Here is a 17,251-nt window from a genome sequence, read left to right on the forward strand (position 1 = left end):
GTGCTAAGGAAACCCAAAGGAGCAAGCATTGCACGCAAGCTCATGGCCTCAAATGGAACCTCAGCCTCCCTGGACTATCTTTGTAGAGGCTTTGGTTGGTGGAATTCTTACTTCTACTGTACATCTTCTCTGGGGACCAGATTCTGGTCTTATGTACACCAGTGTAAATCTGTAAAAAGCAACAAAGAGTCCTGTGACACCTTATAGCTAACAGATGTATTGGAGCATAAGCTTTCGTGGGTTAATACTCACTTCGTCAGACGCATGTAATGGAAATTTCCAGAGGCAGGTATAAATATGCAGGCAAGAATCAGTTTGGAGATAACAAGGTTAGTTCAATCAGGGAGGGTGAGGCCCTCTTCTAGCAGTTGAGGTGTGAACACCAAGGGAGGAGAAACTGCTTTTGTAGTTGGCTAGCCATTCACAGTCTTTGTTTAATCCTGAGCTGATGGTGTCAAATTTGCAAATGAACTGAAGCTCAGCAGTTTCTCTTTGAAGTCTGGTCCTGAAGTTTTTTTGCTGCAGGATGGCTACCTTTAAATCTGCTATTGTGTGGCCAGGAAGGTTGAAGTGTTCTCCTACAGGTTTTTGTACATTGCCATTCCTAATATCTGACTTGTGTCCGTTTATCCTTTTACGTACTGACTGTCCAGTTTGGCCAATGTACATAGCAGAGGGGCATTGCTGGCACATGATGGCATATATAACATTGGTGGACGTGCAAGTGAATGAACTGGTGATGTTGTAGCTGATCTGGTTAGGTCCTGTGATGATGTTGCTGGTGTAGATATGTGGGCAGAGTTGGCATCAAGGTTTGTTGCATGGATTGGTTCCTGAGTTAGAGTTGTTATGGTGCGTTGTGTGGTTGCTGGTGAGAATATGCTTAAGGTTGGCAGGTTGTCTGTGGGCGAGGACTGGCCTGCCTCCCAAGGTCTGTGAAAGCGAGGGATCATTGTCCAGGATGGGTTGTAGATCACTGATGATGCGTTGGAGAGGTTTAAGCTGAGGACTTTAGGTGATGGCCAGTGGAGTTCTGTTGGTTTGTTTCTTGGGCTTGTCTTGCAGCAGGAGGCTTCTGGGTACACGTCTGGCTCTGTTGATTTGTTTCCTTATTTCCTCGTGCGGGTATTGTAGTTTTGAGAATGCTTGGTGAAGATCTTCTAGGTGTTGGTCTCTGTCTGAGGGGTTGGAGTACATGCGGTTGTACCTCAGTGCTTGGCTGTAGTCGATGGTTCTTGTGGTATGTCCGAGATGGAAGCTGGAGGCATGGAGGTAGGCATAGCGGTCGGTGGGTTTTCGGTATAGGGTGGTGTTAACGTGACCGTCACTTATTTGTACTGTGGTGTCTAGGAAGTGGACCTCCCGTGTAGATTGGTCCAGGCTGAGGTTGATGGTAGGGTAGAAGCTGTTGAAATCATGGTGGAATTCTTCCAAAGTCTCCTTCCCATGGGTCCAGATGATGAAGATGTCATCAGTGTAGCGTAGGTAAAGAAGGGGCGTGAGTGGACGAGAGCTGAGGAAGCATTGTTCCAGGTCAGCCATAAAAATGTTGGGATATTGTGGGGCCATGCAGGTGCCCATAGCGGTGCCAGTGGTCTGGAGGTATATATTGTCACCAAATTTGAAATAGTTGCGCGTGAGGATAAAGTCACAGAGCTCAGCAATCACTTTTGTTGTGTCATCATCAGGAATACTGTTCCTGACAGCTTGTATTCCATCTGTTTGTGGGATGTTTGTGTAGAGAGCCTCCACATCCATGGTGGCTAGGATGGTGTTTTCTGGAAGATCACCAATGCATTGTAGTTTTCTCAGGAAATCAGTGGTGTCATGGAGATAGCTGGGAGTGCTGGTGGCGTAAAGTCTGAGTAGAGAGTCCAATATCCGGATAGTCCTTCAGTGAGAGTGCCAATTCCAGAGATGATGGGGCATCCAGGATTTCCAGGTTTGTGGATCTTGGGTAGTAGATAGAATAACCCTGGTCGGGGTTCTAAGAGTGTGTTGATTTGTTCCTGTGTTAGTGTAGGGAGTGTCCTAAGTAGATGGTGCAGTTTCTTAGTATATTCCTCAGTGGGATCTGAGGAAAGTGGCCTGTAGAATTTGGTATTGGAGAGTTGTCTGGCAGCCTCCTTTTGGTAGTCAGACCTGTTCATGATGACAACAGCACCTCCTTTATCAGCCTCTTTGATTATAATGTCAGGGTTGTTTCTGAGGTTGTGGATGGCATTGCGTTCTGCACGACTTAGATTATGAGGCAAGCGATGTTGTTTTTCCACAATTTCTACCTGTGCACGTCAGCGGAAGCATTCTATGTATAGGTCCAGACTGTCATTTCGACTCTCAGGAGGAGTCCATGTGGAGTTCTTCTTCTTGTGCTGTTGGTGGGAGGGTATCTGTGTATCAGTGTGCTGTTCAGTGTTATCTTGAAAGTATTCTTTGAGTTGGAGACAGCAAAAGTAGGCTTCCAGATCACTGCAGAACTGTATCATGTTTGTGGGGGTGGTGGGGCAAAAAGAGAGTCCCTGTGATGGGACAGACTCTTCTGCCGGGTTGAGTGTGTAGCTGGATAGATTGACTATATTGCTGGGTGAGTTAGGGGTACCACTGTTGTGGTCCCATGTGGCAGGTAGGATTTTAGATAGCTTACGGTCCTTTTTCCTTTGTAGAGGGATGAAGTGTGTAATGTAGATCTCCTGTCTTATTTTATTTTATTTAAAGTCCGTTTGTGTGGAGGGTTGGTTATTTATGAAAGTCTCCAGGTTGGAGAGCTCTTTTTTGATGTTTTCCTGTTTGCTGTATAGGAGGCTGATCAGGTGGTTCCTCAGTTTCTTTGATAGTGTATGGCATAATCTCTCACTGTGGTCTGTGCAGTATGTAGATAGTAAATCTGGAGTAACTTCACCAAAGGCAGTGGAGTTACCTTGGACTTACACTGGTGTAACTCAGGTCAGAATCAAGTCCTGTAACTCTGTAGAGAAGCTAACTGATGATGCAGCTAAATGAACAGGTTCACATGGAAAAAAGCACTTGCTTACAAGTCCTGAGATTTTCTTTGCTAAACTATTATCAAGCTGTGAGATAAGACCAACAATTTGCAGACCAGCACCTACCAATTTCTAATACTTGTTTTTAGCTGTTTATTCTGGTGTTGGTGTTTGCGTGTGGGCAGGGTGCTCAGGTTTTTGTGGAGGGGGTCTTCTTCCCTTCCTTTAATGAACACTAGTTCTACTTTACAAATAAAAGCTTAATCTTTGGAAAAAGAAGTGGAATGATAGTTATTTTTTCCTCTAATGCATTTATACCTGTATTTTGTCTCTGTACCACACAAACTGGCAGGGCTAAACAATATTAGATAATTGTACCTGTCGTACACTGCACATTGTGCTTTGGGGGAGACAATTAATTGCTGGGCTTCTTGCCTGCAGGTTAAGCAGTGATCCCATGATTTGACTGGGAGCATGCCATTTTCCCTCCCATTCTATACTGTATTCAGCCAAGCAGTGTGAAAGGATTCATGTACAGCTGCGCTGTGTGAGTGGGCGGGCATCTCATTCAGTAATAACTTCTAATTTATACAGCCATGAATATCTACAGCTATAAATAAACAGTTCTGACTGGCTTTGCAAGCCTACTCAAAGTAGAGAGAGAAACATCATCTTGGCTGTGCTGTTTTAAAATGTTGTGCAAAAGAAATGAAAGGCCAGCTCCTCTTTTGGTGTAAATCAGCATAGCTCTATTGCAATCAAGGGAGCAATGTCAGTTTATACCCATTGACTCTGATGCATCATGTAATTTTTCTCTTCTTCTTTGGCTGTGTTTGCATCAGAGAGAGACCCAAACTCAAGCCCAGGGGCTGATCACCCGGAACTATGGGGACAAACTTTTTATCAACCTGAATTTAACCTCACAGTGCAGGTCCCATATCTCCCTCATAGAGAACTGAGTAGGGAATGCTATCCTTTCTATAGGATTTTTAAAGCAACCTATAGAATTCTCCTCCACTTTCTGTAGCTTTGCACTGAGGTCATGGAAGTAATACTCTGAAGACAGCCTGACTGCACAGGTGTAGTTGCGGGTATGATCTTCCATGAAGAACCTCTGGCTGGTGGTGATGCATGAGAGTGAAAGAACCAGTCTGGACTCTCAGCCCAGAGTAATTTGAGGGACTGGCAGTTAGGAAAATACATCTCCTTGAATACAGAGTCCATATGACATGGAAATCATTGAGACACAATGAATATACAACCTCCTGGTGCCATTTTTACAGTCACTTTTCAGGGAGAACTTTACTTTAAGAAGAGAAATTTTGAGAAAGTAAAATGATTTAGTATTAACTGTATTAGATTCTATTAAACATCAACAAGTGTGCACCAAAACCAGTGGGTCCCACCATATGAAACCAGATCCAATTATCTTCTCTTTAGGGATAGTGGGATCCTGTGTTTTGTTGAGCCGACCCCCTGATATTTCTATCGCACATTAGTATCTATTCCACTGTAATATTTTGCCACTGAACTTTCAATATATTATTTTGTTACTTTCTACGGTAAGTCTCAATTTTTATCTCTTCTTTCTCCCTTAATTCACTGCCCTTTTTTCTTCTGCCTGCTTCTCCCTTCAGTTTTTCCACTGATCATCTTTTCCCCTTCTAGCTAAACCTCCCTGTTGTGCTCCTTCACTCCCTCCCTCTAGTTCAATGAAAGAAGGAGGTGCTACAGTCCCCTCACTAAACTTTGAAGTGAATTGTGCAGTAACCTGAAAATAGCTATGGATGCATGGATCTCCTCTTGGCTCATAGGAATAACATGGTATGCAAGTTAGTACTGGTATGTTAAATTCCCAATCCAGAGTGTTAGCAGGTGTGCAACATGTGAGAAGAACCAAGTTTGTATGTCCACTTTGTTTTTGTGTATTATTCCCAGACTGTTAATCCATACATGTTTCTCTTTTATGCTTTGGTAAGCAGTAGCAGCACTCAATGATGCAAACAACACCCTCGTGGATTGAATGTGTTATAGTGCTGAGCTATTGACATTGCAATGAAGTAATAGTTACCCACTGAAGTACTGCCAACTAATTTAAAATTGTCATCTAAATGCATCACTAACAATACAGAGATATTCTTTTATGCTGACCATTCAAGTACACTTTCACTCCAGGACTTGTTTTTGTTTGTTTATTTGGATTTGCAAAGCATCTCTCCAGTGCTCTAGTTATTAACAAAATGTTGAGGCTAATAATAGAAATCGAGTATATCAAGCAAGGTTAGTAAACATATGAATGTAATACAATTTTATGGCAGGCAGCTTTATGTTAAACAGTACTTTCAATTAACATACTTTCTGTCAAAGCAATCCTGCAGTCAGTAAAATTACTTAGCTTACTTTTGCTTCAAGATTACCTGAAACCAAAAAAGAAAAAGTATTGCATTCTTGTTAGAAATTAAGAAGAAAAAGTTATACATATTAATATGTATGTTGCCTGTTGCAAAAATGGTGGTTTTTATTATCTTTAATATTTTTCTAATTTTGGACGTCATGGCAATGTTAAAATTATTACTCTTTTTTTATTTTTCCATCTGGACTTCTAGAAAAACATTAGGTGAGCGAAACAAGTACTGAGTAACAAGTGCTTGCTTTCACGGGGCATTTAAAGATGTGGTGCCAGTCCCACTGCAAGGTCATGAGGTAATTTATTTGCCAGTTACAAGTTTACCACAGACATATCCTAATGTATATTGTGTAAGGGATGAGAAATCTTGTACACAGATGCATGCATTTCCTTATTCGTAGCAGTTGCTTTGTTTCATAACCATCCTGGAAAATACTATCATTTAATATTTTCCACAAGTTTCCATGGTTATGATGACCAAATGGATTCACCAGAAGACACAGTACGTTGGAGAAGGAGTTTATCACAGTGGCATTTCTTTCCCTCTACTTCATGGCTTCAGAATTCATGGAGGGAGCACTCCTTTGAAAAGAAAGCTTCATTTGCCCTTCCTCTTGTATTCCAGTATTACTACTGTATCTCCTGTTCAGAGACAAAGGGGAACAAATTGCTAATCAGAGGCACCAATAGAAAAGTTCATGTATATGTGAAGCATGTTAGCATAGTGATAGACCAGAATCAGTCCCTGGAGTCTCAGCACCCCTGAAGTTGAGTGGGGTTGGCATAGGGGTGAGAGCTGAATTGTGCACTTTGGACCGATCTTTATTTTCAAGGTAGGAGGGAAGACAAACTTGCCTGACACAAGGTAGATTACTAGCCACTGAAGAAGAATTTGAAATGGACCATGGGCCAAGTCCTGGTGCCACTGAAAATAACGAGTGTTATAAGAACAATAAAAAAAAAAGGTTTAAAAAAAGGAAAATAATGGGTGTTCTACCATGGACTTCAGTGGGGAAAGGATCTGTCCCTGTATTAACTGGATAAAATAATATTTTAAAATAAAGTTCCTGCAAGGACTTTGGAGTCCAGACATTATCTTCTCTCCCCTCCATTTTCTATGTCCCAGCCTTACACTTGCTGTTAGCCAGTTGGCAAATCACTCTGTTTGCCTTCTAGTTGCACTGGATGTCCAGTACCCGGCAATGATTCATGTAGGTCTTGGCAAGCTTTTGCAGCCTACTTACAGTACAGCAAAAGGCTCTGCACCTTTGCAGATGGAGATGAAGTGAATGCATCACATTATAGTGAGAAAAGAGGAGAAAATGTATACACCTTCTCAGGGCAATTTCACCTGGCATGTCATTAAATCAAACTATCTGATGCCATGTGGAAGATTAATGACAGATTTATACTTATTGCCCCTGAAAGAATTAATTGTGTTCCACTAAACATGTATTGCAAAATGGACAGCAATAAAATATAACTCTCCTGGGAACACCGTGAATGTGGAAAAGGGTTGTTTTTTTCCCCCTTTAGTGAAGTGAGAGACATTGGAATGATAGGTGAACCACAAAGACATTTGACACTTAAGATGGTGGTCTGAACTGGCCAAACCTTTAGAAGCCTCTCCACTCATCTTCCCACTCTTCCTGCCCCTTATCCTTTACTGTTAACAATCATCCTCCTGCTTACTGAGAACATTTACGAGGATGCTTAGTGGCCCACTGCCCCAACCTCCAAGACCATGCTTTGGGGGAGGCTCTGAAGCTCTTCCTCCAGCAACAGAACTGGGTTCCACTGCTGCCCCTTTTCAGCTTCCCTTGTAGAATTACACCAGATTGCACAGCATGCAGGAAGGATCCTGACATACAGCAACATTCCTTGCACAATATCCTAACAGAAGAACCATGTTAGACTGACCAGTGCAAACGGGTATCTCATGGATAGGAAAAACAGGAGGTACTTTTACTACAATGGTCATGTACACTTCGCATGGGTAGTCACCTATCAGGGATGGTATGGGTTTACTTGGCCCTGCCTCAGCGCAAGTTGCTGGAGTTGATGACTTCTTGAGGTATGTTGCATATCTATGTTTCTATGATTCTACATGCTGGCTGGTGTGTATTTATATGGTTGGCCTTTCCTGATGGAATCATGCTGGCTTGCTCACTCAAGTGTTTGTGATTATGTCGCCCTCTAGTGGATGGCAAATAAAGAGGTAATAAGCCCTCTTAACACTGACAGATGATGAAAATCCTCTAGAGATACAAGTCTGTCTTTCAAGAATAGAAGATCCAGACTCTTGAACCCCAGTGGTCATTTGTGGTTTGAATGACAAATATGAAGCATCTATAGAGAGAGAGCCACAGACTAGTTACACAACTATGGCTGACAGAGGAGACCAAGACAGACTAGGCGTTTGGCTCATGAGTGCTGAGACATTAATAACATCCTTTTAATTCCTGAAACTTGAGTCCTTTCCCCTACTGCAGATGTATAGAGCTTGTGGAAATAGTCATTATTTAACTAATGTAATGAGAATACCTTGCTCATTTACTCTTCAGATGTAAAGGGGGCAGAAATGAAGGTATTTTCTAGAAAGAAGGGTCTTTTTTTTTGTCTGAAAACTAAAAGTGGACTCATGTAGGAAATCTCAACTGTAATAAAGAAAAGTGGAACTTGGATCTAGTATGTTAGTTTCTCAGAGAACACGGCCATTTTATAGTTTATGTAAAATGTGACTTTCTGGTGAGGCCCACCCCTGTATAATGCTAAAATTTGTCACTTCCCTCCCTCCAGGGAGGTTCACATCCTTACAGATTATCATTGTAGGTACTACATTCTCAATTCAGCAGCAGTTCAAGGGAAAATGCAGCCACTAGAAAGCTTCAAGCTTGCACCTCTAGGTTACAATACCACTTTTTAACTGCACTGAGGTATGCCTTGCCACAGTGACTGTGCTTCCTAAAAGTTCACCACATTGTACTAAGGAAGTCTGGCTTTACAAGCTGAAGAATGCAAACATAGCGCCCATAAAATGTGCAGTCCCTAAACTTTTTATACCTGTCTATGAAATAGTGTGCATACCATACAAACACTACTACACCAAAAGACAGTTAAGATTACAATCATGTTCCATAAGCTCTGGTATCTTAAAATGTATTGAACTTTCTTTCTTTTTTCATGCACAAATCATATTTCAGTTAAAAATTCCACTCCGTTTCTACAGGCATAAATGTGCACTACCAATGACCTGCTGGAAGACCTTCGATTCTGTAGCTTCACAGAAACTCCTGCGTGTGCAGAAAGAAGGGATTTTTAAGCACTTATAATTTTCTCCAACTCAAATCTGATTTTCACTTGACCAATGGAAGGCACAGCTGCAAGCAAGGGACTATGACCCTGCTAAATGTTAAGTTTCAAACACTAATCACTGATGCTTCAGAGCTCTTTAAAACAAAAAAAAAAGTTGCAAAAATCTTTTTCTAGCAACAAGTATTGCTCAAAAAAAAAAAACCTTTCTCTTTTTCTGTCCAACTGACAATAACCCTGCCACAGATCAGCCAAAATGATATTTGACAAAATTATAAGCATCTGAAATTGATGGTTTAGAACAAAAATTCATTAGCATGCTTAACTATAGGCATTACTGTGTGTTCTGCCTGTAATAAAGACTGCATGAAGATTTGGTATACTATAACTGGTTTACAGGAACTCAGGTGGGATCACACAAATAATCTGTACATAGTAGCCCTGATCCTGCAAATTGTTCTGTGTGGGTAGATGCCTGCCCCTGTGCAGAGCCCCCATAAGTGGGGCCAGGGCTGGCGCAACCCATTAGGCAACCTAGGCGGTTGCCTAGGGCGCTACAATTTGGGGGGTGGCGACCGCGGCGGTATTTCGGCAGCAGGACCTTCCGCCACCTCTGTGGGGGGCGGCATTTCGGGGCAGGACCTTCCGCCGCCTAGGGCAGCAGAAAAGCTGGCGGCGCTCCTGAGTGGGGCTCTGTACAGCCCACAGGCCCTCCCACATCCTACAGCTTGCAGGACTGGGAGCAGTATTTTCTCTGCAGACTGAACTGTTGGTCCTTTAAGTCCATATTCTGCCGTTGGCACTGAATAATACCAGCTACTGCAGAGGAAAATTTTAAAAATTGCTTAATGTATCTGAGCCAATTATTCTGTTGTACATTGTGGGGAAGGGATATCCTTCCTGAGATTTGGTGACTGGCCTACATCTCAAAGTTTGACATCTGACTACTGGAGACATGCAAAAACTCCTGAATCTGATTCACAATGATCAATGCTTGATGGACTTTCTTGGGAGTTCCAGAGCTTTCACAATCACAGGCCACACATTGTTTGTGTTTCATTGTGAACTGGACAGGGCATTGCCTGTGAGTGTGTGAGAACTTGCTCAAACTATAAGTAGTGTTACAAGAGTGTTCTTTGTCGGTACATATGTCAACAGTCAGTTCATACATAAGATGCCAGTAGATGACATGCAAGTTTATGTGGCCTACTTCTTGGGTTTTGATGGACCAATAAAATTACTTGTTGGTCTGCTTCGCAAATGTCTTCCCTGATGCAAAGCGCTTCACAAGTTTTTAACATGGTGTGAGAGTGGAATCTGAACCCACACGTCCATACAAAGGCCAGAAAATGTCTTTCTTTGTGCAGCTCTTTACATCAGTTCTTACCCGTGGTGAAATCTTGTGAGGGGAACAGCCAAGTTGTTAGGAGACACAGGCTGGAGTTGGAAATAAAACAATACATTTATACTGTGACACACACTTTATTGTGAGGAGGTGTCCTTTGAGTAGCTTTATGCAGTATAATTACTTATAGGGTGGATCGCCTGTATGTTTTACTATGGTATTGCTGTGCTATACTATAGTCCAGTAGTTCTCAACCAAGGATATGCATAGCTCTGGGGGTACACAGAGGTCTTCAATGGGGGACATCAACTCATCTAGATATTTACCTAGTTTTACAACAAGCTACATAAAAAGCAGTAGCCAAGTCAGTACAAACTCAAATTTCATACAGACCATGACTTGTTTATACTGCTCTATATACTATACACTGAAATGTAAGTACAATGTTTATATTCCAATTGATTTATTTTATAATTATATGGTAAAAAGGAGAAAGTCAGCAATTTTTCAGTAATAGTGCGCTGTGACCCTTTTGTATTTTTAGGTCTGATTTTGTAAGCAAGTAGTTTTTAAGTGAGGTGAAACTTGGGGGTACGCAAGACAAACCAGTCTCCTGAAAGGGGTACAGTCGTCTGGAAAGGTTGAAAGCCACTGCTCTAGTTTAGAAGTGATGGAGGTGGCAGAGAAGGGAAACTGAAGGCTGAGGGGCAGAAGGTGCACTAAACCAAGGAGAGGAGTGCAGGGGGGCAGGAGGAGAAGGAAGAATGGGTCAGGAGTGCCACCAAAAAGACCTGTCTGCCAACTCTAGGACCATCTCAGAGTACGAGCTGGTTTGTCAGTTACCTTGCATTTTGCTCCAGAGGTGCAAGCCATGGTGTAGGTGGGACTCAAAGGGGTACCACAGTCTGTGAAGACAACTTAATTCCCACTACAGGAGGAGTCTGAAGAGACTAGTGGGTAGCAGGAACTCACATAGCACTGAACACACCCTCTAAATAAACATACATTGACAACTAACAAGCAAATATATGTCCTATGTATTTTAGAAAGACAATTGTTTTGCCCAATCCATGCCCAAGGTACTTTATTCCAGGTCTTCAACCCTCATGCAGTTAGCAGTTTAGTCCCTTGCCCCAGAATAAACCACACCTGTGTGCGTGCAGGCTAGCTAATCACAGCTAACTCTCTTAGTCCTTGACTATACGGGGAGGTTGCACCAGTATAACTTTCCTTTTTCTAGAGACAAGGTGGGTGAGGTAATATCTTTTACTTGACCCACTTCTGTTGGTGAAAGAGACAAGCTTTCAAGCTACGGAGAGCTCTTCTTCCAGGTCTGGAAAGCTACTCCGAGTGTCACAGCGAAATACAAAGGTGGAATAGATTGTTAAACATAAGGAGTTGACAAATGTTCCTTTTTCTATCAGAAATTGCCCTGTGTTCACATACAAATTATTTTATATAATTTAGTCTCATGCCCTAAGCCAGGATAATTAAACCACTTTGGATGCAACTTTAGTTCTAACTTCACGCCTTTGGTTGTATGCCTCCTTTCCAAGCAAGTTCCCCATCTAGCATCTGGGCCTTTAAATTTTAGAGAAGCAATTAGCTGCAGGCCTATGGAAGCCATTTTATAGCTGACTACCAGAGGCTGTAGCTTCTTCTCCTGCAACCAGTGAGTGTTTGATCTTTTTTCCTTAGTGTTTGTTTTCTAGGTTAAGTTTTGCTCATTTCTTTCAGGGTAGATATAAGCCACTTGTCTGTTTTGTATGAACTTACCAGACACTTTATGGATTTAAAGCCCCCAACTGTCTTGCATGGCTTCTCCCTAAAACATGCATTTAAATCTCTTGCAAAGTAGCTATCTGGTGATAGCCAGTAAGGCAACAGGCATCCCAGATAGATCCTACTCACATCCAGCTCAAAGTAGAGAAGTAAAGAAGCTAGAAAAGAGTTTGCAGGTCTGCTGAAGGAAAAAGAAAACAATCAACTTTTTCTCCAAATGTTCAGATTGACACTAGAGCAGGGCCTACACCAGAACCTCAAATCATAACCCCCTCCTCACTATTTTTTGGGAAGGTTTGGATTCAAGGACTTTGATCTGAACTGCTCCAGGTGGTTTTGTATTCTGCTGGGAACAAAACCCTGGAGAGGACCATTTTGTCCTATTTTGGGGTTCCTCTTTCAGTTTGACTGGTGGAAATATTGTAAAACCTGTTGTTCTTTTGATATTTTCTACCTATCAGAAATGGCTTGTGCTTCACTTTTGGATGCACAAATGGGTCAAGTTCTCAGGTGGTGTAAATGGTTACCCAGTTTGGGATGTCCACATTACCCAACAATATTAGAAACTTTTAGTATTTTAAAAAAAAATTATTAGTACTATTTTTTGTATCTCTCTGTCTGTACATTTGGATTGCAGTGGCTACCTTGAGTCCAAGCCAAAGCAAAATGGAAAATAACATATTTTTAATACCTCAAATGCTACATAAAAGAGTTTGTCTGGAAAAAATAAAACGAATTAAAGGTCTGCTAACTCTTGGCTGTCCAGATGTAGAAAAGCATATTATATTATCAGAAAGAGTTCAGAATGCAGGCTCAAAAATGGTACAGTGCCCGTTTCTCTGCTGTGACGCACAAGATATTGAACCTTAAAAATATCATGTGTTCAGGGCTGAACATTGTCAGTCCTGGACTTTGGAATAATTTCGGGGGAAACATGCATGTTGTGTGAGGAAAGAGGAAAAAAAATTGTGGCCAGTACTTTTAATTTTAAGAAAAGTTGTGGTTGCTTAAAGCTGCTCACCGGTTAGAACTGTGGGTAGTTCTGGGATAGATGGATAAGTGGGCAGAGTACAGGTGAGACTATTAAAGGTCTGTAATAGATGCAGTTCATCACATGCTGTGGGCATCAGGGCTAGGAATCATCAAAATTTTACATTGCAATGTTTTTGGACAGAAAACTGGATTTTTCACAAAACGAAAATTCTCATGGAAGGTGGTGGTTGATTTTTTTTTAAACTGAATCCATCATAGAATGAAACATTTTTGGTTAATCAACAAAAAATCAAAAATGTCCACATAGAAAATGTCATTTTCTAACCATGTGTAATCATGCCCACATATGTGGTATATGTGTGTACATAATTTCAATGGATTAGATAAGTATCCAAGATAAACTATATTTGATTGAGAAATTATAAGCAATTTTAAGTAGTCTTATAACTAAACATTTTATATTTATGTTGGCTAGGTGAACAGCTGAGCTCAGTCTCTGCACAGATGAGTTATTACTGACATACTGAGCTACTGATAGGAACAAAAGATGAGCCCAGTGTAACTGGTAGTTGTTAAGATAATGGCTGAGAAGGTCTATTTCAAAGAAGAGAGGTAAAACAAAGAGATGAGGTTTAATGGCCAGTGATGGAGGGGGATAGTAAGGAAGAAGCAAACCAAGAGGGAGAAGGGTAACCTGATTGGGAAGGGACAGAAACCCGTTGTCATTGGCACCAAGGCTGGATATGGTTGTTAAAGAGGTAGAGGGAAAGAGAGACTGGACTCTGGGGAGACGACATGCTAACTGAGAGACCCTGGCAGCCTGCAGGACAGACACAAATCTCTAAGGATCTAAGCATATATAGTATTCTGTTTTCACTCAGTAGTACCTGCAAGGCTTAAAGGGTGGGTATAGTCTTTGACCTAATGTATTTTATTCTGCTTATCTTTGAATTACTTTGGTTTTCTTGATCTTCTAATCAGCTTTGCCTTATTTCAATTACCATAGTGCCAAGGAAACAAATTTCTAATTGCTGGTGAGAAGCAAGAGGGTGGAAAAAGTACCTGCCCTGGAGCCCTCAGTCCAAGGCATTGGGCAAAACACTGCCCAGTCCTACAGAGTTCCCTCCAGATGCTAACTACAGTCTGTAAGGAGCTTGAGAGAAGCATGGTGAATTTCAGTAGTGACAGGCATAAGTGACTGAAGGGCACAATAATTATAATGAAAAGTTATTTCTATATTTGCCAATAGGATTCTAGGCATACCATTATATTTTTCCATAACAGTAAAGGTTAAATGGTGGCATAAAGTCACTGTCTTGCCGAGGGAGCAGAACAAAACAGCACCCTAATGGGAGTTGCAGAGAGGCATGGCACCTCAGACAGACCTACCACTTCACCCTTAAGTTCTGTGCAGCATTCACTCTTCTTTATGGCACACCATTTCTGTTGGCCAGCCCAGAGAAGGATGGCACCATGGCTTTGCATTCTCTCCACCCTTCCCAGTCCCCTTTGCAGTCTGACCCTAAGTCTCTAGAACAGGGGCAGCCAACGTGCACCTGAGAAGGAGCCAGAATTTACCTATGTACGTTGCCAATGAGCCACAGTAATACCTCAGCAGCCCCCCCCCCCCCATCAGCTACCTGCCAGCAGCCCTGCTGATCAGCGCCTCCCCCTCCTTCCCCATGCCTCCTGCGGCATGCAGGAGGCTCTGGGGAGATGGGGAGGAGCGAGGGCATGGCAGGCTCAGGGAAGGGAACAGGAAGGAGCAGGGGCCTTGGGAGAAGGGGTGAAGTAGGGGCAGGGCCTGTGGCAGAGGCTGGGGTTGAGCAGTGAGCACACCACTCCCCCTCCCCAAGCACATTGGAAAGTTGGTGCCTGGTAACTCCAGCCCCGGAATTGGTGCCTATACAAGGAGCCGCACATTAACTTCTGAAGAGCCGCATGCGGCTCTGGAGCCACAGGTTGGCTCTAGAAGTATGCAATCACCACAACATTAGTCCACAGACATTGAAAACTTCATTTAAAACCATTAGGTTTGCTCTGCAATGAGAATGAGTTGGGCATTTATACAGCACCTTTTTCCTAGGAGGATCCTACAACACTGTGAAAGCTCAGCAAACTAATCTGGGGCCAAATCCAGCAGTCTTTTTACATGAGCAGAATTCCCTCAGACGTCAGTGGGATTTTTGTCCCAGAACAAAATGAGCAAGGATGGAGGAAGATTTTGCTCTTGCATATTCTATTCTACTACAAGAATAGCTTCCCTCTGCCACTATCATGTAGCCACCTATAGGGTGGAACCAACAACCATTTAACAGTGCATGGCAAGGCTAGACAGTATTGTAGGCTTTGGATGTGAAGAAGTGAACATGTATTTAAAATCACAAGAGCTGGGGAGAATGTAATTTAACAAACAGTAGGAATATTAACCCAGGACTAACGCCCTGTACTTGTGTGAAAAATGCCATAGGGTCATAAATTATCACAAGAGGCCATGATTTTATGTCTGCTTTGAGTAATATAAACTATACAGTGTGGGTCAGATCCTCAGCTGGTGTAATTCAGTGGAGTTCTGGTCACTTTAATAGTTCTTCATTAGTTTACATCAGCTGAGGATCATGCTGTGTGTGTAAAGTACATTTATATATGCTCCTGAGACACCCACCAGCACCTTCAAAATATGCATAGACTGAACTTGTCCAAAGTTCTGGGTATAGTGAGGGGTTGGACCTGGTGTTCTGGACTGGGTTTATCTCCGACCAACAGATCTTAGTGAAATTAATTTCTCCTTTTTAGCTGATTGTATTTAGTCATCAGTTCCAAACACGCTTATTTGAATTTAATTTGATAACTGGTATGTTCCTTTTTCTTCAGTCAGTTATCTTGGGCATCAAATCATTTGTATTCCACTTGTGCTGCTTATATTGATAATCTCCAGTTGTTGTAACTGACTGTTTGGTTAGGAAATAATGGAGAAACATCCATGAAGTAGTTAAACTTATTCATATGACATGAAAAATAAACCTGTCTTGCACTTGTTTCTCTGAACAGCAAACAATCACAATAGATAAATGAAGCAAAAGGCTGTCTTTGAGAGAGAGTGAAAGCAGGAGCAACTGTTCTGCATGCTACTCCAGAAGAGAATCCCTGGAGAGACCTGGTAATCAGTAGTACAGGGTGGCACAGTTCACTGTTTGTATGTCTTTTCGAGGAACAGAGGCATGCTTGTTTACAAACAGATCTCTAGCTACTGTACCTTGCAGTGTTTGCCATACAATTCAGAACAATTTTTATTCCTTATAGCAGAGATACTCTGGCCTTTGATCACAGATTTGGGGCCAAATTCTTTGCTCAGTTACAACTCTGCAGTCCCTCTTAAATCAATGGAAATGTACAGTTGTGTATGAATGCAGGAACTGGCCCTTCATCTTTTTTGTGTCTCGGCCTCTCTATGGCTACCTGCACCAGTCCTCACTTGGGGAGACTTTAAGCAGGAAAAGGCTACGGCCAAGTTTTCAAACCTGGGTGCCTATAGCAGTCATGCTATTTGCAAAGGTTTGGAGCACCTGCAGCTCCTCACTGGGATCCAGAGTTACTCAGCACCTGTCAAATTCAGTCCATTTCTATGTAGGTGGATGTTGAGAGCCTAATTTTAGACATTCTGGTTTAAAACTTTTGGCCTGAGATTTTCATGAGTCTTCACAAATTTGGTCAAGGATAAAATATTTCCAGTGAAAAGATCCCCCCTCCCTCTCAAAACTTGCAAAATTCCACCTTGAAAGAAATCACAAGTTTTCACACATTTGTCCTGAGTAAAATATCTACATTTCCCCCCCCCAAAAAAACCTTTTCACCTCAGAAACTATTTTTGGGGCGTGGGGGAAGGAGATGCAAAACCAGAGTGGAAAAAAAAAACGGCTTTTTTTTTTTCATTCACTGTATAACATAACTACCTACAATAATATTTTGTCTGTTAGGTGGGTTTTTAAAGGGGATGTTATTTTTTTTAATAAATATCTTGGCTCATGCCACCAACTCGTGGCTGCAGAAGCAGAAAGGAGATATTGAATGGTTGGTTAAAGACCACAAACATGCCATTTATCATTTTCCCTTGACAGAAGCTCTGATACTTGCACTCAGGTCCATCAATGTCAGTTTTCTTTCATCTGTAAACCCTCCCTAAAGAGCAGCAGTCCATAGTTCAATAAATTCTACACATGGGTACAAAAAGTTTAGGCCAGGGGAATTTTGATTCTGTGCATCATGGTGTAAGAAGGAATCAGATTCCAATTATTGTGCTGGCAAAAGGCCCTTCTCCAGTTACATTAGGGAAAATTGATGTATCACCCATTTTTTTGGGGGGGGGGTGGTTATTACTTAAAAAAACTGGGAAGCTTTATTGGAGACCCAGCACTTGCTTTGTGCCTGACT

General features: G+C 41.9%; 1 protein-coding gene across 1 annotated transcript in view; it reads right to left on the bottom strand.

The window, feature by feature from the left end:
• Positions 1-5,159: 5,159 nt before the first annotated feature.
• The window catches only part of ADTRP (androgen dependent TFPI regulating protein), a 58,946-nt gene continuing 46,854 nt past the window's right edge, over positions 5,160-17,251 (bottom strand). The window contains exon 6 of the mRNA XM_005305195.4: positions 5,160-6,030. Coding sequence (XP_005305252.1) covers positions 5,987-6,030 — 44 coding nt within the window. The 3' untranslated portion in view covers positions 5,160-5,986. The remainder of the gene's footprint in view (positions 6,031-17,251) is intronic.

This window comes from Chrysemys picta, chromosome 2, assembly GCF_011386835.1.
Source record: "Chrysemys picta bellii isolate R12L10 chromosome 2, ASM1138683v2, whole genome shotgun sequence".
Taxonomy (NCBI): Eukaryota; Metazoa; Chordata; order Testudines; family Emydidae; genus Chrysemys; species Chrysemys picta.